The following is a 27,394-nucleotide window of genomic DNA, read 5'->3' as shown; positions in this document are numbered from 1 at the left end:
GCTGTACCGCCAAATGGATAAACCCCTTTATGCTCTTCAGGTAGCTTTTTCAACGATTTCATTTATTTAATGCTAAATCTGTTGACAGCGGCAAGTGTGTAAACCACGAACTATTATTTTGAGTTGGACTTTACTGGAGTTGCTTTGACGTTTTACAGGTAGGCAACGAAAACACATTTCGAACACTTTTTCTATCTCAACAACCATTAACATTTTCATTTGAGTTCTGTCAACATGTCATATGACCAGTGGTGTAAAAATACTTAAAGTACTACATACTTAATTCGTATTTTGGGGTATCTGTACTTTACTATTTATATTTTTGACAACTTTTACTCCACTACATTCCTAAAGAAAACAATGTACATTTCCCCTGACACCCTAAAGTACCCCATACATTTTGAATGCTTTGCAGGACAGGAAAATAGTCGAATTTACGCACTTATCAAGAGAATATCCCTGGTCATGCCTAAAGCCTCTGATCTGACTTACTCACTAAACACAAATACTTTGTAAATGCTGTCTGAGTCTTGGAGTATGCTCCTGGCTATCCATAAATTAAAATAAGAAAGTTGTGCGTTTGGAATGTGAAATTATTTTTTACTTTTTAAGTATATTTTTGCAATTACATTTACCTTTGATAGTTAAGTATATATGAAACCAAAGACTTTTACTCTAGTGGTATTTTACAAGATGACTTTTACTTGAGTCATTTTAAGGTATCTTTACTTTTACTCAAATGAAAATTGGGTACTTTTTCCACCACTACATATGACACTCATAGCAGCATGATAACATTTTAGTCCACAAACCATTACTGAACTGTGTCCTGAACATTGTACTGTTGGGAGTTTTTGCTAGGGAAATGTCAGCGCAATACTGTTCTATGTTTCGTTAAGCAATTATTAGAAGGTCCCACTGAGTAAATTGTATAAACAGATTAGGGATGACAATGACATTGTATCTAACTGCTCTACAATTCTTTGATTATTTGCTGACTCTGGCTGTCAAAGTAATCAATACAATATCTCTCATAACGCTTGCTTAAGAAAATAGCTTGCTAGAAGGCCTCATTGGACTAGTGAAGGGTGTTCAGTCTGAAAGGGGTGTAAATCTGTTCAGTTGATAACTCTAGTGGGTCAGCCTCGGTGATAACAGTACAGGGGGTCCTGTCTTTACTTTGGAGTGACCGGGTTGAGAGGTAGCTGGTCTGTTTGAGAGAGGGAGGCCAGGCTGTCAGCTGAATGTCCCACTCCCCCTCACCCGCCTCCTCACCCTACCCTACTGGTTCTGCCACACATGCAGGTTTCTGCCTGCCGAGGACTTTCACAACAGTTTCGACGCTGCATTCCCAAATGCCTGTGTCTTATCTGTTGATTCGTTCAAAGCTGGCTTCATAAATCTATTCTCTAATCTACTAGTTTCACCTAAATCCAAGGTTGCTTTTTGGCTAATTGACATTCTCAGGAATTGTCTCATTCAAACTATCCAGTCATGGTGTAACTGAAGCTAATGTCACAGGATGCACACACATTAACAGCAATGAGTGTATTATTGAGTTAACAAATGTTAGATTAAATTACCAGCGTATGTAAACAATGTAAGTGGTCAGTAATCCTCAACTCTTTAAAGCAGTTCATCTAAGGTTGAAGGCCCATGGTAATTAATCACATTCCCTAAGATTATAAGCCTATTGTAGTTGTAAAGCATGTTGTGAATGGTTGTACAATGTATACTATACATATACAAAAGTATGTGGACACTCCTTCGAATTAGTGGATTCGGCTATTTCGGTGTATAAAATCAAGCACACAGCCATGCAATCTCCATAGACAAACATTGGCAATAGAATCACCTTATAGAAAGAGCTCTGTGACTTTCAATGTAGCACCATCATAGGATGCCACCTTTCCAACAAGTCAGTTTGTCAAATTTCTACCATGCTGGAGCTGCCCCAGTCAGCTGTAAGTGTTGTTATTGTGAAGTGGAAACATCTCGGACAAACAACGGCTTAGCCGCGAAGTGGTAGGCCACACAAACTCACAGAACGGGACTGCTGAAACGTGTAGAGTGTAAAAAATGTCTGTCCTCGGTTGCAACATTCACTACCAAGTTCCAAACTGCCTCTGGAAGCAACATCAGCACATTAACTGTTCGTCGGGAGTTTTATGAAATGGGTTTCCAGGGCCGAGCAACCTCACACAGGCCACTTAGTTCCAGTGAAAGGAAATCTTAAGGCTACAGCATACAATGACATTCTTGACAATGCACAGGTGCTTCCAACTTTGGGGCAGCAGTTTGGGGAAGGCCCTTTCCTATTTCAGCATAACAATGCACCCGTGCATGAAGAAAGGTCCATACAGAAATGGTTTGTCGAGCTCTGTGTGGAAGAACTTGACTGGTCTGCACAGAGCCCTGACCTCAACCCCATCGAACACCTTTGGGATGAATTGGAACACCGACTGCGAGCCAGGCCTAATCGCCCAACATCCGTGTCCAACCTCACTAATGCTCTTGTGGCTGAATGGAAGCAAGTTCCCGCAGCAATGTTCAAACATCCAGTGGAAAACCTTCCCAGAAGAGTGGAAGCTGTTATAGCAGCAATGAGGGGACCAACTCCATATTAATTCCCATGATATTTGAATGCGATGTTCGACGAGCAGGTATCCACATACCTTTTGTTCATGTAGTGTATATATTCTGCAAACAATGTAATTGTCAGTGGTAGCCTATGTAATCGCTCTTCTGAGTAATTAAACTGAGACTGTCACAATGTGGCTTCTGGCTCTGCAAACCACCATTTTACATTTTTGGGCTTGCCTGTTTTGCATGTTATTTTGGCATTAATATGTGTCACATATCAGTTTGCAAACAATGTAAAATATATATATACACAGTTGAAGTCAGAAGTTTACATGCATTTAGATTGGAGTCATTAAAACTTGTTTTTCAACCACTCAATGTCTTGTTAACAAACTATAGTTTTGTCAAGTCGGTTAGGACATCTACTTTCTGCATGACAAGTCATTTTTCCAACAATTGTTTACAGACAGATTATTTCACTTATAATTCACTGTCTCACAATTCCAGTGGGTCAGAAGTATACATACACTGATGTCATGTCTTAGAAGCTTCTGACAGGCTAATTGACATAGTTTGAGTCAATTGGAAGTGTATCTGTGGATGTACTTTTGTGCGAAAAGTGCAAATCAATCCCAGAACAACAGCAAAGGACCTTGCGAAGAAGCTGGTGGAAACTGGTACAAAAGTATCTATATCCACGGTAAAATGAGTCCTATATCGACATAACCTGAAAGGCCGCTCAGCATGGAAGAATCCACTGCTCCAAAACCGCCATAAAAAAGCCAGACTACAGTTTGCAACTGCACATGGGGACAAAGATCGCATTTTTTTGTAGAAATGTCCTCTGGTCTGATGAAACATAAATAGAACTGTTTGGCCATAATGACCATCGTTATGTTTGGAGGAAAAAGGGGGAAGCTTGCAAGCCGAAGAACACCATCCCAACCGTGAAGCACGGGGGTGGCAGCATCATGTTGTGCGGGTGCTTTTCTGCAGGAGGGACTGGTGCACTTCACAAAATAGATGGCATCATGAGGTAGGAAAATAATGTGGATATATTGAAGCAACATCTCAAGACATCAGTCAGGAAGTTAAAGCTTGGTTGCAAATGGGTCTTCCAAATGGACAATGACCCCAAGCATACTTCCAAATTTGTGGCAAAATGGCTTTAGAACAACAAAGTCAAGGTGTTGGAGTGGCCATCACAAAGCCCTGACCTCAATCCTATAGAAAATGTGTGGGTAGAACTGAAAAAGCATGTGAGCAAGGAGGCCTACAAACCTGACTCAGTAACACCAGCTCTGTCAGGTGGAATGGGCCAAAATTCACCCAATTTATTGTGGGAAGCTTGTGGAAGGCAACCCAAAACTTTTGACCCAAGTTAAACAATTTAAAGGCAATGCTACCAAATACTAATTGAGTGTATGTAAACTTCTGACCCACTGGGGATGTGATGAAAGAAATAAAAGCTGAAATATCATTCTCTCTACTATTATTCTGACTTTTCACATTCTTAAAATAAAGTGGTGGCTGACCTAAGACAGGGACATTTTACTAGAATTAAATGTCAGGAATTGTGAAAAACTGAGTTTTAATGTATTTGGCTAAGGTGTATGTAAACTTCCAACTTCAACTGTGTGTGTGTGTGTGTGTGTGTGTGTGTGTGTGTGTGTGTGTGTGTGTGTGTGTGTGTGTGTTAATAAAGCCACATACAAACATGGTGTCTTTTCTTTGTTTTCTTGAGTAAGGCGGCTCCAAAATGCAGATGTTTTAGCCTAGCTCAGTGCTTTCTGTGGTGGTGGGGCAAGCCAGCAGAAAATACGTAAATTCAAGCCCCTTGGGTGCTGCCATAGAGTTACATTAGAAGTGCCCATCCAAGAAGGCTCATTGTCATTGGCCACAAATAAAATTACGATAAATCACATACAGTAACTTTTATTGGACTGATCATGTCAACATCATACTTTCAGGCCCTAACAGTTTGTGGTCCATACAGTTTGTCACCGTTAAAGTGCAATTAATGTATTGTTTAGTGTTATGTACTGGCTTTGCTGGAATGCATCCCACATTTTTTGTTTGTTTGCCCCACCAAGATTTACATGCTAAAATTGCCACTGACTACATAGCATCCTCTTTTTACTTCTGTTTTTCACTTATGCTAGGGATTTTGTTAATTTTGTGTTGTGTTGAACTCTTGACCAAACAGCTCATCTGAGGTGGTTTTAGGAGAAATGTAAACAGAAATGACAATGAGTCTTCATAAATGGGTCTCAATTTCAACGCCGATACCGATTATTGGAGGTCCAAAAAAATGCCGATACCGATGAACGGGTCGTTTTTTTATTATTATTTATTTTTACATTTATTTGTAATAATGACAATTACAACAATACTGAATGAACACTTATTTTAACTTAATAAAATCAATTTAGCCTCAAATAAATAAACATGTTCAATTTGGTTTAAATAATGCAAAAACAAAGTGTTGGAGAAGAAAGTAAAAGTGCAATATGTGCCATGTAAGAAAGCTAACGTTAAAGTTCTTTGCTCAGAACATGAGAACATATGAAAGCTGGTGGTTCCTTTTAACATGAGTCTTCAATATTCCCAGGTAAGAAGTTTTAGGTTGTAGTTATTATAGGAATTATAGGACTATTTCTCTCTATACCATTTGTATTTCATTAACCTTTGACTATTGGATGTTCTTATAGGCACTTTAGTATTGCCAGTGTAACAGTATAGCTTCCGTCCCTCTCCTCGCTCCTCCCTGGGTTCGACCCAGGAACACAACAACAACAGCCACCCTCGAAGCAGCGTTACCCATCGCTCCACAAAAGCCACGGCCCTTGCAAGGGGAACAACCACTCCAAGTCTCAGAGCAAGTGACGTTTGAAATGCTATTAGTGCGCACCCCGCTAACTAGCTAGCGATTTCACATCGGTTACACCAGCCTAATCTTGGGAGTTGATAGGCTTTAAGTCAAACAGTGCAATGCTTGACACACAACGAAGAGCTGCTGGCAAAACGCACGAAAGTGCTGTTTGAATGAATGCTTACGAGCCTGCTGCTGCCTACCACCGCTCAGTCAGACTGCTCTATCAAATTATAGACTTAGTTATAACATAATAACACACAGAAATACGCGCCTTAGGTCATTAATATGGTCGAATCTGGAAACTATCATCTCGAAAACAAGACGTTTATTCTTTCAGTGATATACAGAACCATTCCGTATTTAGTCTAAATATGATTAATTAATTCCGATTAATCGGTCTCAATCCGTGTTTTCTCTTACATTCCAAAATATCTGAAGATTCTTGGCATGCTTGGGCAGTGTACTGTGAAGATTTCCAACTATACATTGTGGTGGAGCTATGCCTAATGTAGTAAAACATTAGCCATAGCTCAGCAACCCTCACTTGCACTGAAAGCAAGCTTCCCAGTAGTAGAGCAACAGTGGTTTGCTAGGTTGATGTAAACTTGAGAAGTACAATATTTGCTCTGCTAGGAACATGACACGTATTTGCCCCTGCGTGCTAACCTAGTGCAACTGGGGCCTACTGACTGAAGTGTGAGTGATTGTTTAGCTGCTGTAGGAGCGCCTATTCTGAAGAGGTGTTTGCTTTTTTTGCAGGCCTCTAGGAATACTATGTGTTTTTTTTTTTAACTCTACCTCTATTTTCCTCAGGTCTATTAATAATTCATGATTTAGTATGGGTCTGTGTTGTGACTGTCCAAAGGCCAGTAGGTAAAGTAAGTGGAGTAAAAACAGGGAGACTATGCAGCCGTTCTGATCCTACTTCCGTATTACTACCAAAGTCTCACAATAGAGAATGCCCCGTTGGTCCTGCAATTTACCTCTGAAGGCCTTCAAATGACAAATCTATATTTAATATTTAACCCCGCCCTCCTCCTCCCCAACCAAATAGGGGAGATGGGTATAAATAAATAACATGCATTATTATGTAGAGATACAATCTAAACCTTGTACTTCCTCATCACAAAGCACAATGACAGTGGTCTATGTAAAGAGACCTTTGCTAGGGCCTTTGGTGAAGTAAACACTCTTTTAATTATTAATAGCCCAGTGTACTCATACCCTCTGGTAACCATAGTACCAGGCATGACTAATCCAGTCCCATAACCTGGGTTTCCATGGGAAAGTAGTACCTGACTGAGTTCACGCCAGAATGGGAATATCCTTCCTCTCGGTGCATAGGCCTATACAAGCAACATCGGATATATGATTATGAAATAGCTTTTGCAAACTGTAGAGGTTAGGTGCCATTTGGAGACTACCTCTGTCTCTTCTGTGTCACCTGGGCAGTATGGGGACTGGGGGGTATCAGAGACGGTGGCTTGCTTAGATAAGGTGTAAAGCTCGCAGGGACAGACAACCATGTGCTTAGTACAGCTTCAGTGTGTCAGCTGGACAGAGCAGAGGTGACTCTGTCATATTCTGTCAGCCGGTTGTTGTTGAAACCAAACAGGACGTTACTGATTTGTCATGAATCTGAAACAGGCGCTAAAACTGGTCAGTTATTCGGTGACACCACCGGTAAGTGGTCTCTCTCTCGCCCGGGGGTTATCTTGTATCTGGAAAATCAAGTCCTCTGTGAAATTGCTAAATCTAATTTTATAGTGTGGTGTAAAAATTGAATCAGTTTATCCATTATGGGTTGGTTTTACCAGTCTTGTCTACCGTCCGTGTCACCACCATTTAAGCTAACCATTAGGTTAGGGAAGTGTTTAAAGGCTTATGTACTGTTATGATCAAACAATGTGAGTTTCTGGCTGTAACGCCCCCTTAGTAATATGATAATGTGTGTAAATGAGTATGTTATTTCTCAAGTCTTGTTTAAGTTTCACATACAACTGTTTATCTGATGACTGGACTACAGTGACTCACATACTGTAATATTTTCCATCTGAACCTTTTTAATTAAGGTTTTTCATCTTTTCCACGTGGCACTATATAGAGTTTCACACTGGCAAAATCGGTTCCGCCTTAAATCCCTGGCAACAAAGGGGCAATAGAAAGTGCTGGAAGGGGAGGAGCCTCTCATTGATCCAGGTGGGATTTGTTTCTGCTAGGTGTTTTTTACCCACAAAGCTATAGTGCTCAGGACCCTTAGCTATTGATAATCCACATTTATTTGATTTGAAGCACAGGGTCTTTAATTTCTTGGCCTCCAACATGGATTATGACATGGAATAAAAACCAGGGTGTTTTTGAGTAGAGGTAATGTGAGGAAGCCACAGGTGTGTGTGTTGCTAGGCTCAACTCCCAGTGGGGAATGGAAGTGAGGTTCAGAGAAGAAGTGGTGAGTAAAAAGGACAAACAGCTTTTATGGTCTTTTATGAAAGGCAGGAAAGTACCTGAAGATTTTGTTGCTTCCTTTTTAAGAAAGTGTGGCCTTTTTGATCTTGTTATGTAGGCTTTACTGCGTTATCTTTTTACTTTCACTCTCCAAGCTTATCTACTTCCTATGTCTGAAAGAGTTAGCCTTGTTATGGCTGGCTAGCCTCCCTTAATATCATGCAGCCTAGTAGGTAAGAACCTAACGTAGCATGTGTAAATTAAACGCCTCTTCCTGTTCAAGATGAGAGAAAAAAACTGTTGGGGGAGATTCTCTTCTGCACTGCTCAACCAATTAAGTAAATGTGAAGGAGGAGTTCAGGTGGAGTGTTGTGATGTCCAAAAGCAGAAGTGACATCACAGGCTCTCTTTCCTTTTCCCCTGAAAACCGGAGGCATCCGGGTGCATTCGGCCCCGCTGAGGGTCAGCAGGTAAAGGTTATTTCTAACATAGAGCATCTCCCCTGGAATAGCCAGGTGGGGGATGAATAGACTTGGTGGTCAGGGAAAGGCTTGGTTTATTCCTCATGTTGGGGCCAAGGCCAGCACACTGGCTATAGGGTGGCATTAACTGGGGCTGCCCTTGCCAATTCTGTTACACAAAGTGTTTTCCTGTGCTGGTGACCTTTTTGGCTGTTAAAGTATACATATACCGTAGTAATTATCAAGTTGGATTATGCAGAACGTTGGGCAATTCTGTGTAGATTTCTTGATAATGTAACCTATTTGTATTATTTTGGGCACAAGTGAGTTTCAGCAACCAAAGCCAAGATTGTCAATTTGTCAGAATCCCAAGCAAAATACACTCATGAATGCTTGTTCACTACCCTTCTTTGTTAATGTTGTAGTCATGGAGACAGACATGTTTTCAGGAATAGTGACACTGATTAGACTGTAGACTGATAGCGTCAATGATATTTGCATACTGGCAGTCGGCCCCTCGACCTCTCAAAGCAGATGAAAGGTGTCCACCGGAGGATGCATGTCAACTATATCCTCTTTATTCATTTAATTCTATTACAGTAATAGACTTGAACCATGATTAAAACTGTTGCTGTGGTGTCATTTTTAGAGATAAACTACCGTAATTTGGAGTCCTTGCTTATCATGGGAGGATCAAACAGTTGAAGAGCTGTGGGACTGTTGATATCTAGTCCTTCAGTCTAATGTTAATTAGACTGTTGTAAGAAATTATACTAGGTTAACCCTTAGCCCAAGTATTTTTGATCATAAACATACCATCTATAGCAGGTATTCCACCTGCTACTCCACCATTAGTAAAATACTAGTGATTTATTGAGGATGTTTGTCCTCCTCAGTGGCTACCTGACCATGTCTGTCTCACCTTGTTGACCGTTCTCTGACCTGTATGTTTGTCCTGACCCTGTAGGACAGCTAACAAAAGGGCAATTCCATGGTAACGGAATTATGCTGAGACTCAGATTTTTCACTTTAAAATGTATACCTAACAAAAACTATTGATTTTTAAAAGTTTAGCAAACTGCTAAACTCTATGCACAAGGACTACTTTTAACAATCTCCACAGACTATTTTACAAAAGCCCATTTACAGGAAGAACTATGCAGATACAAAGTTTGGCAACAGAATAAAACTGAGCGAGATTTTAACATAATTATTTTACCTAACTTTGCATCTGCATAATATTTCCAGTAAATGTTTTTGTAATGGATTTACTGTGTAGGTTGTTCAAAGTAGTCATTGTGCATAGTGCTGTATGGTTTGTTAGACTTTGAAATCAATAATTTTTGTTTGGCATACATTTTAAATTGGAAAATAAGTCTCAGCATAATTCCGTTACCGTGGAATTGCCCACAGACAACTAACACTCATCTCAATGCAACAATGCCTGTTCGTGTAATTGAACCTATGTAGAGTAGTAGGAACATGCACAATATATTTCCAGTGTGTATGTTATTGAGTCAGACAGATGGTCAAGCATACACAGAATTTCTGATTTGTAAAAGTCGTCTTCTGGTTACTTTTAATTTCCGATGCTGTAAATGTGTATTCTGCTGTAGTGTACATTACAACTTTCTTTGTCCCAATACATTCATTTGAATAAAGTGTGTGTGTGTGGGGCAACGTTTCACACATCTCTGCAATACTTCTCTTGTCCTTCAGGGTAGTCCATCTTGCTGTACCAGTTTAGGCAATTAGTACTGTAGTAGTAGGATACTTAAGCAATAAGGCCCGAGGGTGTGCGGTATATGCCCAACATGCCACGGCTAAGGGTTGTGCTTATACGCAACGCAGAGTGCCTGGATAAAGCCCTTAGCCGTGGTATATTGGCCAAACCCCCTGATGTGCCTTATTGCTATTATAAACTGGTTACCAACATAATTAGAGCAGTAAATAATACATGTTTTGTCATACCCATGGTATACGTTCTGATATACCATGGCTGTCAGCCAATCAGCATTCAGGGCTCGAACCACCCAGTTTATAATATCAGAGATATGACCTGCAATGTTGTTTAGTTTTGAAATTAGATGTGGAATATGTTCAGTATGTTAGTGTGGCACTGTCGTCGGTTCGTGAATGTCCTCTGTTTGTATCCGGAGGCGTGTTCAATTGGATGAGGCTCGAAAAACATTGCAGATAGAAATTCATTGTGTAGCACAGACATAATTCTCTATTCCATATGACTAGAGAGCCATGGAGAACAACTCTAGTCAGCTCTATACATTGAGTTTCTACCTGCAGCGTTCTATAACGTTGCACCCCATTGAACAATGCCCTGGTGTCGTATGTCACAGCAAGGGCGGCCAGATGCATCTCTCACTTTGTGGCCCCTCCCCCGTACCTGTCAGAGGAATGGAATGAGACAGGTGAGAGCACGCTGCAGTCGGCTCATTTTGACTCCTCTCCTCAGTCTCACAAACAACACAGTGGGGCTTGGCAACTGTCAATGTAAGGACATGAAACAACTGCTGCTTCTGTTGTGATTAAGTTGCTGGAGTCTATTCATGTTATGGTTTGTTGATGGTAAATGGAGAATGTCTGTGCTTTGCGATTGGTTTTACATGTTGTAATAGGTTTGATGATGTTTTTCAGAAACCAGAGATGGAAGAATTAATGATATGGGAGCAGCATACTATAACACTAAGCAAAGTAAGTGTATCTTTTGTTGTTTTGTCAGTCAGCATTTGATGATATACTTTGATGTGGACCTAAAACACAACAGCATGTAGTTACAGACATACTCAAGGTGTACCGATAGAAATACTGAACCACTTCAATTGGAATGGACTTCAATACGATCAACTGCTGTGGCTAACTGCAGAAAGTTTGAGTAACAAAGGCACGCCCTACTGCTCCCTGTAACTCTTGGTACAGGTCAGGTGACACACTTCAGTGCTGATGGAATGTGCTCTCCCTGCCTCTTTCCTACGTCCCTTGTTCTTTATCACCCTCTCTTTTTCCTCTTGCTTTTTCCATCACTCGGACTCCCTGCTTTCTCCATCTCTCTCACCTGCTCTTTCTTTCATTTTTTTCTCTCTCTCCCTCTTTCTCGCTTATCACCCACCCTCCTCCTCTTGCTATGGCAGGATTCCAAGATGGGGTTTGGCTTTGCGATATCAGGGGGCAGAGACAAGCCGAACCCAGACTCAGGGGGCACAGCTGTGATGGTTTCAGATGTGGTGCGGAACGGACCCGCTATGGGACGGCTGTTGTAAGTGGCCTACACCCTACAGCTATACGCTTCAGGCATACAGGCACATGCCTCTAAGGGTTTTACTTGAGGGTATATACAGTAAACTTACACACACAACCAAAGACATCCAAACTTAAAATTGCATGTCTTTGATCCATAGGAGTGCTCTATTACCTTGTTTTACCTCTCGTTCCTCTCCAACAGCGTCAGAGATCAGATCGTCATGGTCAATGGAGTGTCCATGGACAATGTCTACTCTACCTTCACCATCCAGAACCTTAAGTCATGTGGCAAAACAGCCAACATAGTGAGTAGCTGTACTGTACTGTTAAGCATGGTTGGCTCTTCCATCTTCGTGTGATTTGTGAGCAACTCCAACCCCAACTTATTGCTGTGAGAACATCATTTCAGTCCACTTACCAGACAAAATATAGGTAATACAGGTCTCTCTCTCTCTCTCTCTCTCTCTCTCTCTCTCTCTCTCTCTCTCTCTCAGACAGTGAAGCGTCCTCGTAAGGTCCAGCTCCCAGCCAGCACCAGACCGTCGCGTGCCGCCTCCCACTCCAACCTGCTGGATCAGGACCCCCCACGGAGGATCCGACGCTACTCTGATGGCTCCGACCAGGCCCGCAACCCTGACCACTACAGCGCTCGTAGCACTACCTCCGATCGCAACGAGACCGCTCACGCCCTGCCACTTATGTCAGGGTACAAACGGCTGCCACACCAGGACTTCCTAGACAAGCCAATCAAAACCACCCTGCTGAAGAAGAAACTCACTGATGGTAAGGATGAATAACATCTGGGTTGTGTTCATTAGGCCACGCCGCAGCAAAAGGTTTCAAATCGTAATCACAGATCGGACGTGATTGTATAGACAAGTGAATTCAAGGCCTCCGTTACAACGATTTCATATTGCCTTTCTCTTCCTGTTCCAGAGTATGGACTGAAGTTGGGAAGCCAAATCTTCATCAAACACATGACTGAGACGGGTCTGGCTGCCAAGGAGGGCACTCTGCAGGAGGGGGACCTCATTCTCAAGGTCTATATGATATTTCATCACAAAACATTGCATCTTTGCTTTGTACATAGATATGATTCTATACTGGGACCATAAACCAGAATGCTTTTGATGACAGATTTTCCTGCTGTTTTAATTATGTCTGTTTTCGTCAATGTCATGGTATGAAGCCAAAGGACGATTTCCACATTCTGTGAACTTTGAAGTTTTTCTACTTCCTGTCCAGATCAATGGGATGACAACAGAGAACCTGTCCCTGCTTGAGACCAAGCACCTGGTGGAGAAGTCCCGGGGGAAGCTGACCATGATGGTCCTGAGAGACGACCGCAAGTTCCTGGTCAGCATCCCCGAGGTGGATGACAGCGCTCCCAACAGCGAGGAGGACCGCCGTAGCCACAGCAGCTCTGAACTGGAGGGTGAGGGAGCAAGGGCAAAGGGGAAAGACAATAGGGACAGTAGTGTATGAGTGAGAGAATGTAGCATCAGCATCTCAGGATTGGAAGGAGGATGGTGGCAAGAGGGGGAAGGAGAAAAGAAGGAAAGTAGTAGATGAGAGATATGAATGTAGAGTCAGAAGCAGCTCCTGAAAAGCAAAGTAAACGTTGGTTCAGCAGCTCCAGTATGTGATTCCTCAGTGTTTTAATGGCTTTCCTCTGATCTCCTCAGACATTTCAGACCTGGATACAGACATCCCCACTCCTAGAAACAGAGTGTCACGCTCCGCCACTAGAGAACGACGCACACGCAGGTAACCTCACCTGAAACATGTTTATTTCATCTTTTCTGATCTACTTCTAGTATCTTCGTATTGAGACGTCTGCACTTGATCCAACATTTCCTTAAGTGACAAGTCTCCTTTTTACCTACAGTTGAAGTCGGAAGTTTACATACACTTAGGTTGTAGTCATTAAAACTTGTTTTTCAACCACTCCACAAATTTCTTGTTAACAAACTATGGTTTTGGCAAGTCGGTTAGAATCCTACTTTGTGCATGACACAAGTCATTTTTCCATCAATTGTTTACAGACAGATTATTTCACTTATAACTCACTGTATCACAATTCCAGAAGTTTACATACACCAAGTTGACTGTGCTTTTAAACAGCTTGGAAAATTCCAGAAAATTATGTCATGGCTTTAGAAGCTTCTGATAGGCATTTATTTTTTTTAACCTTTTATTTAACTAGGCAAGTCAGTGAAGAACAAATGCTTATTTTCAATGACGGCCTAGGAACAGTGGGTTAACTGCCTGTTCAGGGGCAGAACGACAGATTTGTACCTTGTCAGCTCGGGGGTTTGAACTTGCAACCTTCCGGTTACTAGTCCACCACTCTAACCACTAGCCTACCCTGCCGCCATATCATTTGAGTCAATTGGAGGTGTATCTGTGGATGTATTTCAAGGCCTACCTTCAAACTCAGTGCCTCTTTGCTTGACATCATGGGAAAATCAAAATAAATCAGCCAAGACCTCAGAAAAAACATTTGTAGATCTCCACAAGTCTGGTTAATCCTTGGGAGCAATTTCCAAATGCCTGAAGGTACCACATTCATCTGTACAAACAATAGTACGCAAGTATAAACACCATGGGACCATGCAGCCATCATACTGCTCAGGAAGGAGATTCGTTTTGTCTCCTAGAGATAAACGTACTTTGGTGCGAAAAGTGCAAATCAATCCCAGAAAAAAGGCAACGGATCTTGTGAAGATGCTGGAGGAAACGGGGCCAAAAGTATCTATATCCACAGTAAAACGAGTCTTATATTGACATAACATGAAAGGTCGCTCAGCAAGGAAGAAGCCACTGCTCCAAAACCGCCATTAAAAAGCCAGATTACGGTTTACAACTGCATGGGGACAAAGATTGTACTTTTTGGAGAAATGTCCTCTGGTCTGATGAAACAAAAATAGAACTGTTTGGCCATAATGACCATTGTTATGTTTGGAGGAAAAAGGGGGAGGCTTGCAAGCCGAAGAACATCATCCCAACTGTGAAGCACGGGGTGGCAGCATCATGTTGTGGGGGTGCTTTGCTGCAGGAGGGACTGGTGCACTTCACAAAATAGATGGCATCATGAGGCAGGAAAATTATGTGGATATATTGAAGAAACATCTCAAGACATCAGTCAGGAAGTTAAAGCTTGGTCGCAAATGGGTCTTCCAAATGGACAATGACCCCAAGCATACTTCCAAAGTTGTGGCAAAATGGCTTTAGGACAACAAAGTCAAGGTATTGGAGTGGCCATCACAAAGCCCTGAGCAAGGAGAACTACAAACCTGACTCAGTTACACCAGCTCTGTCAGGAGGAATGGGCCAAAATTCACCCAACTTATTGTGGGAAGTTTGTGGAAGGCTACCCAAAACGTTTGACCCAAGTTCAACAATTTAAAGGCAATGTGACCAAATACTAATTGAGTGTATGTAAACTTCTGACCCACTGGGAATGTGATGAAAGAAATAAAAGCTGAAATAAATCATTCGCCCTACTATTATTCTGACATTTCACATTCTTAAAATAAAGTGGTGACCCTAACTGACCTAATACAGGGAATTTTTACTAGGATTAAATGTCAGGAATTGTGAAAAACTGAGTTTAAATGTATTTGGCTAAGGTGTATGTACATTTCTGACTGCAACTGTACGTATGATGAGGCTTTCTCTCTCGGTTCTGTTGCAGAAGAGCTGAGCAACCTCCTCTAGTACCTAAGTCTCGTGACCAGTCCCCGGTGCGTTCGACACTGTCCCGGCCTGCTGCTAAAGCCTACCCCTCTCGCCGAGGTCAGTCCAGAGACGAGCGTCTCAACTCCTTCATAAACATTGGCCCATCCCACTCGTGTGTAATCTGTACCGTGTCGAGCTTGACCTGAACTGTGTGTTGTTTTTCTCCAGCCGCCTCAGAGTCCGAGTCTGACCGCAGTGCCTCACCCCCTCTTGTCAGGAAGGACAGCCCAGACATAGCCGACAAATACAGGTGGGTTCAACCTCAAACCAGACACTGTTGTTTCGATGTTTTGAGATCTGTGTTTCATTGAGGTGTTTTTCTTTCTTGCTGTAGAACTCTTTCAGGGGTGTCCATGCTCCCCAACCCCAAAGCCTTACCTGCCGTCCTCGACTGGGCCGCCCCACGTCCTTCCCGTCCCTCCTCCGCCTTGCGAACTCGTAAAGGTAAACGCACAACATAGGCAATAGGGAAATCTCATCAAATGGCACATTCTCGATGAGTGGTTCATGATGATAATAACATGTTCTCTCTCTCCTCCCCTGTTTCTCTCTCTGTGCAGTGGTGTCAGAGTCGGACTCGGACCGCAGTGCCTCGCCACCCCCTAGAAGAGGAGAGAGTTCCAGAGTCACAGAGGACCACTCCAGATACAGAGTGCTCCCTGACCTGCCCCACCCTGGGACACTGAGCGCCTCCCCCATCTCCATTCGTCAGGATCCCCCCCGACGGGTCTCCTCTCCTGTCAAAGCCCCACCTCCAGGTTAGTAACACTACACCCCTTGCCTCAACTTCCACAACAGTAATACCTTGACATAACATTATAAGTACATTCAAAGGAAGTAGAAAGGGCCACATAATTGGAGCATTACCCTTGCTCTCTCCCCAGACTCTGAGACTGAGTCGGACAGCAGCTCCGGGCCCCCCCAGAGACAGGGCACCACCCACAGGCAGGACACCCGGAGCAGATACAGGTACAGATGAGGCCTAACACCTAACTTGTGCTAACTCAAATCTAATTTTATTTGTCACATGCGCCGAATACAACAGGTGTAGTAGACCTTACCGTGAAATACTTACTTACAAGCCCTTAACCAACAACTCAGTTTTAAGAAAAATAAGTTTTAAGTAAAAAATATAAAACTAACATAGTTAAAGAGCAGCAGTAAAATAACAGTAGCGAGGCTATATACAGGGGGTACCGGTACAGAGTCAATGTGCGGGGGCACCAGTTAGTCGAGGTAATTGAGGTAATGTGTACACTACCGTTCAAAAGTTTGGGGTCATTTAGAAATGTCCTTGTTTTTGAAAGAGAAGCTCATTTTTGGTCCATTAAAATAACATAACAACAAATATCAGAAAAACAGTGTAGACATTGTTAATGTTGTAAATGACTATTGTAGTTGGAAATGGCATATTTTTATTTTGAATTTAATTTAAATCTTTTTTAAAAAAGGGAATATATACATAGGCGTACAGAGGCCCATTATCTGCAACCATCACTCCTGTGTTCCAATGGTATGTTGTGTTAGCTAATCCAAGTTTATAAGGCTAATTGATCATTAGAAAACCCTTTTGCAATTATGTTAGCACAGCTGAAAACTGTTGTGCTGATTTAAAGAAGCAATAAAACTGGGCTTTTTTTAGACTAGTTGAGTATCTGGAGCGTCAGCATTTGTAGGTTTGATTACAGGCTCAAAATGGCCAGAAACAAATAACTTTCTTCTGAAACTCGTCAGCCTTTTCTTGTTCTGAGAAATTAAGGCTATTCCATGCTAGAAATTGCAAAGAAACTGAAGATCTCGTACAACGCTGTGTACTACTCCCTTGACAGAACAGCGCAAACGGGCTCTAACCAGAATAGAGGAGTGGGAGGCCCCGGTGCACAACTGAGCAAGAGGACAAGTACATTCAAGTGTCTAGTTTGAGAAACAGATGCCTCACAAGTCCTCAACTGGCAGCTTCATTAAGTAGTACACACAAAACACCAGTCTCAACGTCAACAGTGAAGAGGCGTTCTATTGAGAAGAGTTCTATTGTCTTCCTCCTCCCTCACTCTTCTATTCCAGAGCCACTCCTTTAGTAGCTGTGGAGCCCCAAGTGGAGCCCCCCAAGTGGAAGGCCCCCAGTGTCACAATGAGCAAACATGCTAAGGGTGCGTTGTGTGCATATTGACAATTACTTACGTGTAACTTATGCCTATATTATTGCTCATGTTTGGTATGTTCATGATTTGTTTTTGTTTACCTACAGTACAAAACACAAGTTTGGACTCTTATTTATTCAAGGGTTTTACTTTATTTTTACTATTTTCTACATTGTAGAATAATAGTGAAGACATCAAAACTATGAATTAACACATATGGAATCCTATAGTAACCAAAAACAAATGTTAAACAAATCAAAAATATTTTATATTTAAGATTCTTCAAAGTAGCCACCCTTTGCCTTGATGACAGCTTTTCCCACTCTTGGCATTCTCTCAACCAACAGTCTTGAAGGAGTTCCCACATATGCTGAGCCCTTGTTGGCTGATTTTCCTTCACTCTGTGGTCCAACTCATCCCAAACCATCTCAAGTGGCGCAGCAGTCTACGGCACTGCATTTTAGTGTTAGAGGCATCACTACAGACCCTGGTTCGATTCCAGGCTTTATCACAACCGGCAGTGATTGGGAGTCCCATAGGGCGGCGCACAATCGGCCCAGCATCGGGTCAGGGCAGGCCGTCATTGTAAATAAGAATTTGTTCTTAACTGACTTGCCTAGTTAAATAAAAGGTTGGGTGATTGTAGAGGCCAGGTCATCTGATGTAGCACTCCATCACTCTTCCCCTTAGTCAAATAGTCCTTACACAGCCTGGAGGTGTGTTTTGGGTCATTGTCTTGTTGAAAAACAAATGATAGTCCCACTAAGTGCAAACCAGATTGGATTGCGTATCGCTGCAGAATGCTGTGATAACCATGCTGGTTAAGTGTGCCTTCAATTCTAAATAAATCACAGACAGTGTCACCAGCAAAGCACCATCACACCACCTCCTCCATGCTTCACGGTGGGAACCATACATGCAGAGATCATCCGTTCACCTACTCTGCGTCTCACAAAGACATGGCGGTTGCAACCAAAAATGTCAAATTTGGACTCATCAGACCAAAGGACAGATTACCACCGGTCCGATGTCCATGTCTTGTGTTTCTTGGCCCAAGCAAGTCTCTTCTTACTATTGGTGTCCTTTTAATAGTGGGTTCTTTGCAGCTATTTGACCATGAAGGCCTGATTTCATGCAGTGTTCTCTGAATAGTTGATGTTGAGATGTTTGTTACTTGAACTCTGAAGCGATTTGAGGTGCAGTTAACTCTAATGAACTTATCCTCTGCAGCAGAGGTAACTCTGAGTCTTCCTTTCCTGTGGCGGTCCTCATAGCGCTTGATGGTTTTTGTGACTGCACTTGAAGAAACTTTCAAAGTTCTTAATTTTGCGTATTGACTGACCTCCATGTCTTAAAGTAATGATGGACTGTTTCTCTTTGCTTATTTGAGCTGTTCTTGTCATAATATGGACTTGATCTTTTACCATATAGGGCTATCTTCTGTATACCACCCCTGTCTTGTCACAACACAACTGATTGGCTCAAACGCATTAAGAATGAAAGAAATTCCACAAATTAACTTTTAACATGGCACACCTGTTAATTGAAATGCATTCCAGGTGACTACCTCATGAAGCTGGTTAAGAGAATACCAAGAGTGTGCAAAGCTGTCATCAAGGCAACGGGTGGCTACCTTGATTCTATTTGTGTTATTTCATAGTTTTGACGTCTTCACTATTATTCTACATAAAATGTAGAAAATAGTATACAGAAAGAAAAACCCTTGAATAAGTAGGTGTGTCCAAACTTTTGATCGGTACTGTATGTGTGTGTGTCTTGCCATGTCCACAGGGCGCTCAGGATCAGAGTCGGAGGCAAGTTATGCAACCGTACCTCGACGGGAATTTGCAGACAGTGGAGGCTCAAGTTCCCAGGGATCCAAGGACAGTTACAGGTAATGCTGACAGACGAACACACCACCCCGTTAACAGGAGAATGTGATGAAACTGGCCAAGATAATACTGCGATGCGTAAACTTAGTTGAGGGCAAAATGGCAAGTTAAAGACGTTGGTACACATACATGTTGATTAAAAACTGTTTCAATAGCTGACTGCTTCAGAACATCATATGTTCGGAGGATAAATCCAGGATGCTAGACTGGTTGGTCTATTTGGACAAGGAACTGAATCAACATTGATGCATTTAACATGCATAGTTCTGCATGCTAAGAGCACACACTGTTTGAAGTCGGTCAATGTCACACTCTTGATAACCCCTTTCAGTCCAATTAGCTAGTATTTAACTACAGGATTTCTATAGTAGTTGACACGATAAGAGCATTGTATTGAGTATGATTGCGCTCTCTCGCTCTCCTCTCTCTCTCTCCCAGAGCTCTGCCTGAGATGCAGTCTTCTCCAGCTCCAGTAGTGAGACAGGACCCCCCTCAACGAGGCATGACCCCCTCCAGACCAGTCTCAGGTCAGTGTCCCTCCTATGAAAGATTGGCACTGTCTAGTGGTGGAACTTGTGGTTGGAAGTCTGTATCCTCATCCTCTGTTTTTGTTCTCTTCAGATTCCTCTGAGTCAGACCGTGCACCTTCACCCCCTCGGAGGTCTGGGAGTACCGATGTGGAGAGCAACCACAGGTAAAACACTAGAAACCACTGTAGACAACCAGGTAAAGAACCGATAGTTTAATAAACCACCATAAACAAAAGGAATGCACACCTCCAAGAAACATCCTCTGTGACAAGTCCTGTCAATCTGATCACAAGTGTGTGTCTACACTTCCACCTTCTCTGACCTCTAACTCACGTATTGTGGAAATGTCAGTGAATGGTATCTCTTCTCTTGTAGTATTCCACGCAGAGCCAATGGAACTGTCCGCTATGGGATATCAGTGAAGAGCAACCCTCCAGCCTACTGTAAGTACCAACTCTCTTGTATCAGCTCTCCAATGTCCTCTTTATAACGTATTAGTAACTCTGTGGATGGAAGGAAGGTCTTAACTGTTATTTCCATTTCAGCCAAGACCGAGGAACCCATCTACTCCTTACCCCCAGACTCCATCCCCACACCTAACTTGGGGTAAGTTGATTTATTTATACCCTTACAGTATAGCCTTAGAAGAAATGTCAAATATAAAACATGTACAACCCATTCACAATGCAGACCACCATAAGTGATTTATTTGTTCGGTTTTCTATAGTCTATTGAATATGACTGGACAATGCTCCTTTTAATAAATACTCCTTTTGATCTGTACTATGTTCTCTCAGATACAGCTCTGATCTGAACACAGTGTCGTTTGTGAAGGAGGGCAGCGTAGGCCTGAGGCTGGTGGGGGGTAATGACGTGGGCATCTTTGTTGGGGGGGTTCAGCCCAACAGTCCTGCCCATGAGCAAGGCATGAAGGAGGGGGACCAGATCATGCAGGTGAGACTCACTGTTGCGGTCACCACCGGTGCATGGTGTGCAGGCTTTTGTTCCTGCCCAGCACTAACACATCAGATTCGATTAAGATCTATATTAGTTCATTCAGTTTTTTTCTATGCCGTGCTGAAGCAAAAGCCTGTGCACACTAGCTCTCTGGGACAAGTGTTAGTGTCAGCACTTCAGTGGTCACTATCTACAGTACAAGTATATGCAACACATCTCTCACCCACTTATGGGCTATGGTATTGTTCTAGGTAAATGGGGTGGACTTTGGTCATTTCAACCGTGAGGAAGCTGCTATGTTCCTGATCAACATTAAGAGAGGGGAGCCGGTGGACATCCGTACTCAGAACAAGATGGACAGTGAGTATAACGTCCTTAAAGGCAGAAGTAGGTGCAGGGGGGGAAGATTTGTGGTTGATTTCAGAGGACTTGCCCGTGTGATAATTACTATGTAATAACTCCACCCAGTAACAAATAAGGTACATACAAATTATTCAATGATTCCTAAATGATTCTTCCTCTCTTGTCAGTATACAAGAAGATACTGAAGTCCAACTTGGGGGACTCGTTCTATATCCGGACCCACTTTGACAACGAGGCAGAGGGCCACAACAGCCTAGCCTTCACCAGGGGAGAGGTGTTCAGGGTGGTGGACACCATGCACAGGGGCAAGCTGGGGAAGTGGCTGGCTATACGCATGGGCAACGACCTGCACGAGCTGGACAAGGGCACCATCCCCAACCAGGCCGGGTGAGTTGAGACTAGAATGAGTGAGTTATTGATTATATGATTGGTTGGATTTGGATGTTTAAAGATACATGTTAAAAGATACATTAGGTTACAAAGGATGACATCTGATGGCAACGTATTTCCAATTTTTACACAGTCAGCCCAATTCTTATATTTTACCCAATTATTGGCAAACGAGTGATCTGATTGGTCAAAAGAAAGAAAAGATCAGAATTGAGCTGCCTATGTAAACGCAGCCTCATACTGTCATTAGGGTAGCAGTAATTCTACAATCATTCTATCTCTCACCCAGGGCTGAGACACTGGCCAGTATGGAGCAGGCTCAGAGGGCCAGTGGAGGAGGAGGGGATCGCCAGGTCTCAGGGCCCAGGGCAGAGTTCTGGAAACTACGGGGGCTTAGAGGGGCCAAGAAGAACGTCCGCCGGACCCGCGACGACCTGCTCCAACTCACTATCCAGGGCAAATTCCCAGCGTACGAGAGAGTTCTGCTCAGAGAAGGTTATATTACATAATAGTTCACATAATAGTCAAACACTTTTAAACAAATTTGTGTACTAAACATTTTGTATTGTGAATCAACACATGTACGTGGACCCATGTTTATCTCCAGCTAATTTCAAACGGCCAATCGTCATCTTGGGTCCTCTGAATGATGTGGCCATGGAGAAGCTGGCCAGAGAGATGCCTGATGAATATGAGGTGGCAGAGATGGTTCCTCGTAGTAGTGGAGCAGACAGCGCTTCTACGGTCATCAAGCTGGACACAGTCCGAAGGATTGCAGAGAAGGTGATGAAACAAACTGGGATGATGTGACCTGTTGTGGTGTGAGACAGATGTACAACTATATGCTTGTTTGAATCCAGGACCAGAATGGCGGACATGCATAAAGATGGCGGCTCCCATGTACTTACCACAAATGCTTTATTTTCTAAGTTCGCCGTATTATACTGTACTCTCCATTACTCTTTTTTTTGTATCCACATTAGAAGTTAACTCTAGACAAATCAAGAGAAAGAAAACAAGTAGATTGTGCTGGTTTATTGGCACATTGAACCATGTCGCGCACCGTAGATTAAAAACTCTGTGGGTATTGCTAAAACGATTACGTAACATCTGAATTCCTCCATTTATGCACCTCGCAATTAAAGAACAATGCCTAATTGTATGTTTCTTCACGCCTCTGTGTCCAGAACAAGCACCCTCTGCTGGACATTACTCCTACTGCAGTGGAGCGTCTGAACTACATCCAATACCACCCCATGGTGCTGTTCCTGGACCCACACAGCAGGAAGGACGTCAAGGTCATGAGGCAGAGGATGTGCCCCAACTCCAACAAGAGCTCCAGACGCCTCTACGCACAGGCCCTCAAGATGAGGAGGCACTGCGGCCATCTGTTCGCAGGTAAACACACACACCTGTGTTATCAAAACACATACAGTTGAAGTTGGAAGTTTACATACACCTTAGCCAAATACATTTAAACTCAGTTTTTCACAATTCCTGACATTTAATCCTTGTAAACATTCCCTGATCTTAGGATCAACACTTTATTTTCAGAATGTGAAATGTCAGAATAATAGTAGAGAGAGTGATTGATTTATTTCAGCTTTTATTTCTTTCATCACATTCCCAGTGGGTCAGAAGTTTACATACACTCAATTAGTATTTGGTAGCATTGCCTTTAAATTGTTTAACATGGGTCAAATGTTTTGGGTAGCCTTCCACAAACTTCCCACAATAAGTTGGATGAATTTTGAGATGGTGTTCTTCGGCTTGCAAGCTTCCCCCTTTTTCCTCCAAACATAACGATGGTCATTATGGCCAAACAGTTCTATTTTTGTTTCATCAGACCAGAGGACATTTCTCCATGTGCAGTTGCAAACCGTAGTCTGGCTTTTTTTATGGTGGTTTTGGAGCAGTGGCTTCTTCCTTGCTGAGCGGCCTTTCAGGTTATGTCGATATAGGACTTGTTTTACTGTGGATATAGATACTTCTGTACCTGTTTCCTCCAGCATCTTCACAAGGTCCTTTGCTGTTGTTCTGGGATTGATTTGCTTTTTTCACACCAAAGTACGTTCATCTCTAGGAGACAGAACACGTCTCTTTCCTGAGCGGTATGACGGCTGCGTGGTCCCATGGTGTTTATACTTGCGTACTATTGTTTGTAGAGATGAACGTGGTACCTTCAGGCGTTTGGAAATTGCTCCCAAGGATGAACCAGACTTGTGGAGGTCTACAATTTTTTTTCTGAGGTCTTGGATAATTTATTTTGATTTTCCCATGATGTCAAGCAAAGAGACACTGAGTCTGAAGGTAAGCCTTAAAATACTTCCACAGATACACCTCCAATTGACTCAAATGATATCAATTAGTCTATCAGAAGCTTCTAAAGCCAAGACATCATTTTCTGGAATTTTCCAAGCTGTTTAAAAGCACAGTCAACTTGGTGTATGTAAACTTCTGACCTACTTGAATTGTGATACAGTGAATTTTAAGTGAAATCATCTGTCTGTAAACAATTACTTGTCATGCACAAAGTAGATGTCCTAACCGACTTGCCAAAACTATAGTTTGTTAACAAGAAATTTGTGGAGTGGTTGAAAAACAAGTTTTAATGACTCCAACCTAAGTGTATGTAAACTTCTGACTTCAACTGTACATGTTGTTTTTGCTCTTAAGCAGTTTATCTGTTAAAAAAGGTCAAGTGGTTTTATAGTTTTATTCATAACTATGTCCCATCATTCCCATATTTCCCAGCTCGTATTGCCCTCCAGCCCAGCTCTAATGTGTGGTATGAGACTCTGAAAGACAAGATCAGACACCAGCAGGCCAAACCTGTCTGGGTCTCAGAAGTCACGGTAAGACAGACAGATCCCAGCTCACAGTCAAACTGGGAATTTGCTCTCAATGAATTACCTGGCAGAATAAAGACTAAAGTAAATACATGTCTGTGTGTTTAGTTGGAGGGAGGCGGAGAGGAGGAGCTGGATGCGTTGGACCGGACTCACTCGGACTACCTGAGTGCTGCCAGTGACCTAGAGGACACGGATGGAGAGGCGTTTACAGACGGAGAGGTCTACACTGACAATGAGGACCTGGAGGAACCATTTGACTCCAGCAACCAGCCCCGGATATCCAGGCCCACCGCTCTGGCCCGCTCCTCAGAGCCTGCCGCCGAGTACCACAGCCCCGACCCATCCCCCGAGCCTCTGGGAGAGGTCCCACCCCTGATGCATGTGCCTGAGCCCAGGTCGACCCGTCGTCCATCTGACAGCTCTCCACACGATGTCGTCACTGATGACACCCCGTCCTATCATAGCTTTTCAGATTCGGACTTCAGCGCCATTGACCCGGCTGTTCCGACCACCCACTCGGATGAACACCCTGACTTCATAGCCCCTAACCCCAGAATCTTTGTCCCTGAGCCCCCGTCAGCCGAGCTGCTGCCAGAGAGCCCCCCATCCGTCACAATGTCAGTCATAGAGAAGAAACTCCAACAGGTACTGATGGGAATGTCTCAGTCCATCATATCACTAAACTCTTACAGATCTCCCATAAGCTCTTAGTTTACTTCCAAAGGCTCAAATACTCTGTTAACTTACGTCTCCGGTGATTTTGACCCATGACTACGTTCCCTCTTTCAGACCCATATGGCAGAACCTCAGGAGAGGAAAGCTTCCCCATCATTCATTGTGTAAGTGAAGTAGGCCTATATCTGATCATATTAATATGTGTGACGGTATTTGTTTAATTGGATAATCATCAAAATCCATGTCTATAAACCAACCTTAGCAACTCGAAAGTGAGAAACTACTTCTAGTCCAAATTGTTCTGTCCAAGTTGAGTAAGACTGACGAGACAGTAAAGGATGTGTCTTTCTCTTCTATCTCCTCATAGGTTGGCTCACCACCAGGCTGTCCAGACGAGACGCACTCAGATCCGAGGCAGTGACAGCTCCGATGACAATGACGAGACTGAGGACTTCGAGTGGGGTCCAGCTACAGAACTTTAGATTAGAAAACACAGTTCCAGGACTACAAAACAAGAATGCTGGAGCACACCATTCCAGAACTACAACTCTAATGCACAAAGTTCCAGAACTGCAGAACTACAGTTGTAGCCCATACAGTTCCAGAGCACAGCCTTTGCCTCTTAAATGGGAGATGTGAAATGCTCTCAACTTCAGCCTTTGAGGATAACTTTTGGAGAGGTAGGTTGGAGGGCAACTGTCAGACCTGCCTTCAGACATGGGAATTCAGGCAAAGGCTTCTTCAAACCAGGGCTCACACCTTTCTAAATGCCGAATTCCAAGAGTGGAAGTTAATTTTAATGGAAATTCTAATAAAAACCTCAGGGTTTGGTACTTGCAGTAAAGCAAACATTTTATTTGTATTGCATGTAACTTTTTAATGAATACTATTTTTGATCAAAACTTTGGAGATTTTACCAACACGGGCAACTTTGATGTCAAGGATGTCAATTGAACTAAAAGCTGGAATCCTTAATTGAAACAATAACAAAGCAGTCACACTGCCTATGTTTTGGTAAAAAGCTGAGGGATGATGGGCCTGGAGAAATGTAACAACTCTCAAATTCAAAGCAAGCACTATGGACTGACCATCCATGATATCAGAATTATAGTTTTAACCCTGTTTTGAGGCTACACAGTGTTTGTTTACAAAAATGTGATGACAAGCTTAAATTTGGGGTTCTGATGGGGTACGACAGTTGAACTAAAGCTCATTAGGCATTTAGAAGTTATTCTTCAAGAATCAATGCATATAGATAGCTACATCATTCATTTATAAGTCCAATTATGTAGCAACTAACGATTCAAGCTTTCATGAGAACTGCTTCAAAAACAGTTATGGACATTCACAGAACACTAAATATATCAAAGCTCCATTTTCTAAATTATGATTCATTTGTAAAGAGCACATTTTGTTCATTAAATATTACAGATCTGGTGAAAAAATATCTGCTCTTGTCATTGTTTTTCATCATGTCTAGAACATAGTAGAAAACCTCACCTCGTCCACCTCCCATCACTCTTGTATTTTTAACACCACTGTGTTACCAAACATCTTGGTTGAATGATCCAACATGTTTCTGGATAGTGGAATAATGAAACACAGCTTAGCTGCGATTTATATAATGGCAGCCTGAGCTCATTCAATTCTTAAACCCCAAAAAATGAAGTCCTCTTGTTTAACTTTTTTATTAACGCAAACCAATTATAACGAGGGGGAACCATCTATAATCTTAAGTGCGAGGCGCTGAGGGTCATTGGGTGCGTTCCTCTCCTCAGACTTTACTGATGCCTGACAGATCTTACAGTGCCTGGATAGGTATTTTATTTATCAGCTTACCATATCATATGTTATAGCAATCTGGTATCCAACGGCACAGTCGATGCCGTGGCACGCAACCATTGGCTGATGAATGCAACGTCTAAGCAGGGGAACACAACCAGGTAGCCTCATGCACACCAATTGCGGCCACCATATGCGTTGCGGAGGAAACCTATTCATTTCAATGGGAGGCAATATGCGCCGCCGCAACTCATCTGCCGGACTAGGTTGCGGTATGTGCAGTGTGTCGCATTCGTTGGATTTTTCCAAGTTGTGGGTTGCTTTGCCGTGCGGTATCAGAAACAGAAGTAGATAAACCACTGAAGAAAGTGTGTATGTGTATTATGATAATTTTAGTTGTGATGCGCTGCATGGATTGCGACGATAAACTGGGAGACATTGAAATACATTTG

The 27,394-nt window shown here is 42.7% G+C and overlaps 1 protein-coding gene across 5 annotated transcripts; it reads left to right on the top strand.

The window, feature by feature from the left end:
• On the top strand, positions 1-26,607 carry tjp3 (tight junction protein 3). Of its 5 annotated transcripts, none has more exons than XM_024421297.2 (29): positions 1-158; positions 11,017-11,073; positions 11,511-11,635; positions 11,822-11,924; positions 12,114-12,402; positions 12,556-12,659; positions 12,865-13,054; positions 13,305-13,386; positions 15,317-15,417; positions 15,529-15,610; positions 15,695-15,804; positions 15,921-16,118; positions 16,245-16,329; positions 17,425-17,510; positions 19,293-19,395; positions 19,832-19,920; positions 20,015-20,087; positions 20,299-20,366; positions 20,469-20,529; positions 20,721-20,877; positions 21,132-21,240; positions 21,411-21,630; positions 21,923-22,128; positions 22,241-22,416; positions 22,821-23,031; positions 24,388-24,488; positions 24,591-25,130; positions 25,275-25,324; positions 25,528-26,607. In XM_024421297.2, the coding sequence occupies exons 2-29, from the start codon at positions 11,026-11,028 to the stop codon at positions 25,640-25,642; spliced, it is 3,882 nt and encodes a 1,293-aa protein (XP_024277065.1). In that variant the 5' UTR covers positions 1-158; positions 11,017-11,025; the 3' UTR covers positions 25,643-26,607. The 5 variants fall into 5 exon arrangements, with proteins under 5 accessions (XP_024277065.1, XP_024277063.1, XP_024277067.1 ...); XM_024421295.2 differs by lacking the exon at positions 1-158 and adding an exon at positions 6,750-7,141; XM_024421299.2 differs by lacking the exon at positions 1-158 and adding an exon at positions 7,636-7,657.
• Positions 26,608-27,394: the final 787 nt, after the last annotated feature.

The sequence above is a fragment of the Oncorhynchus tshawytscha genome, linkage group LG05 (assembly GCF_018296145.1).
Source record: "Oncorhynchus tshawytscha isolate Ot180627B linkage group LG05, Otsh_v2.0, whole genome shotgun sequence".
Lineage (NCBI taxonomy): Eukaryota > Metazoa > Chordata > Actinopteri > Salmoniformes > Salmonidae > Oncorhynchus > Oncorhynchus tshawytscha.
The sequence above is the reverse complement of the archived record's forward strand: the minus strand, read 5'-3'. Positions and strand labels throughout refer to the sequence as shown.

Bases quoted from the DNA above. Each gene is read 5' to 3' on its own strand.
- tjp3 (XM_024421295.2), top strand. From the start codon at position 7,091: ATGAATCTGAAACAGGCGCTAAAACTGGTCAGTTATTCGGTGACACCA. The intron at 13,055-13,304 runs GTGAGGGAGCAA...TGATCTCCTCAG, and splicing joins CAGCAGCTCTGAACTGGAGG to ACATTTCAGACCTGGATACA. The intron at 20,530-20,720 runs GTAAGTTGATTT...ATGTTCTCTCAG, and splicing joins ATCCCCACACCTAACTTGGG to ATACAGCTCTGATCTGAACA.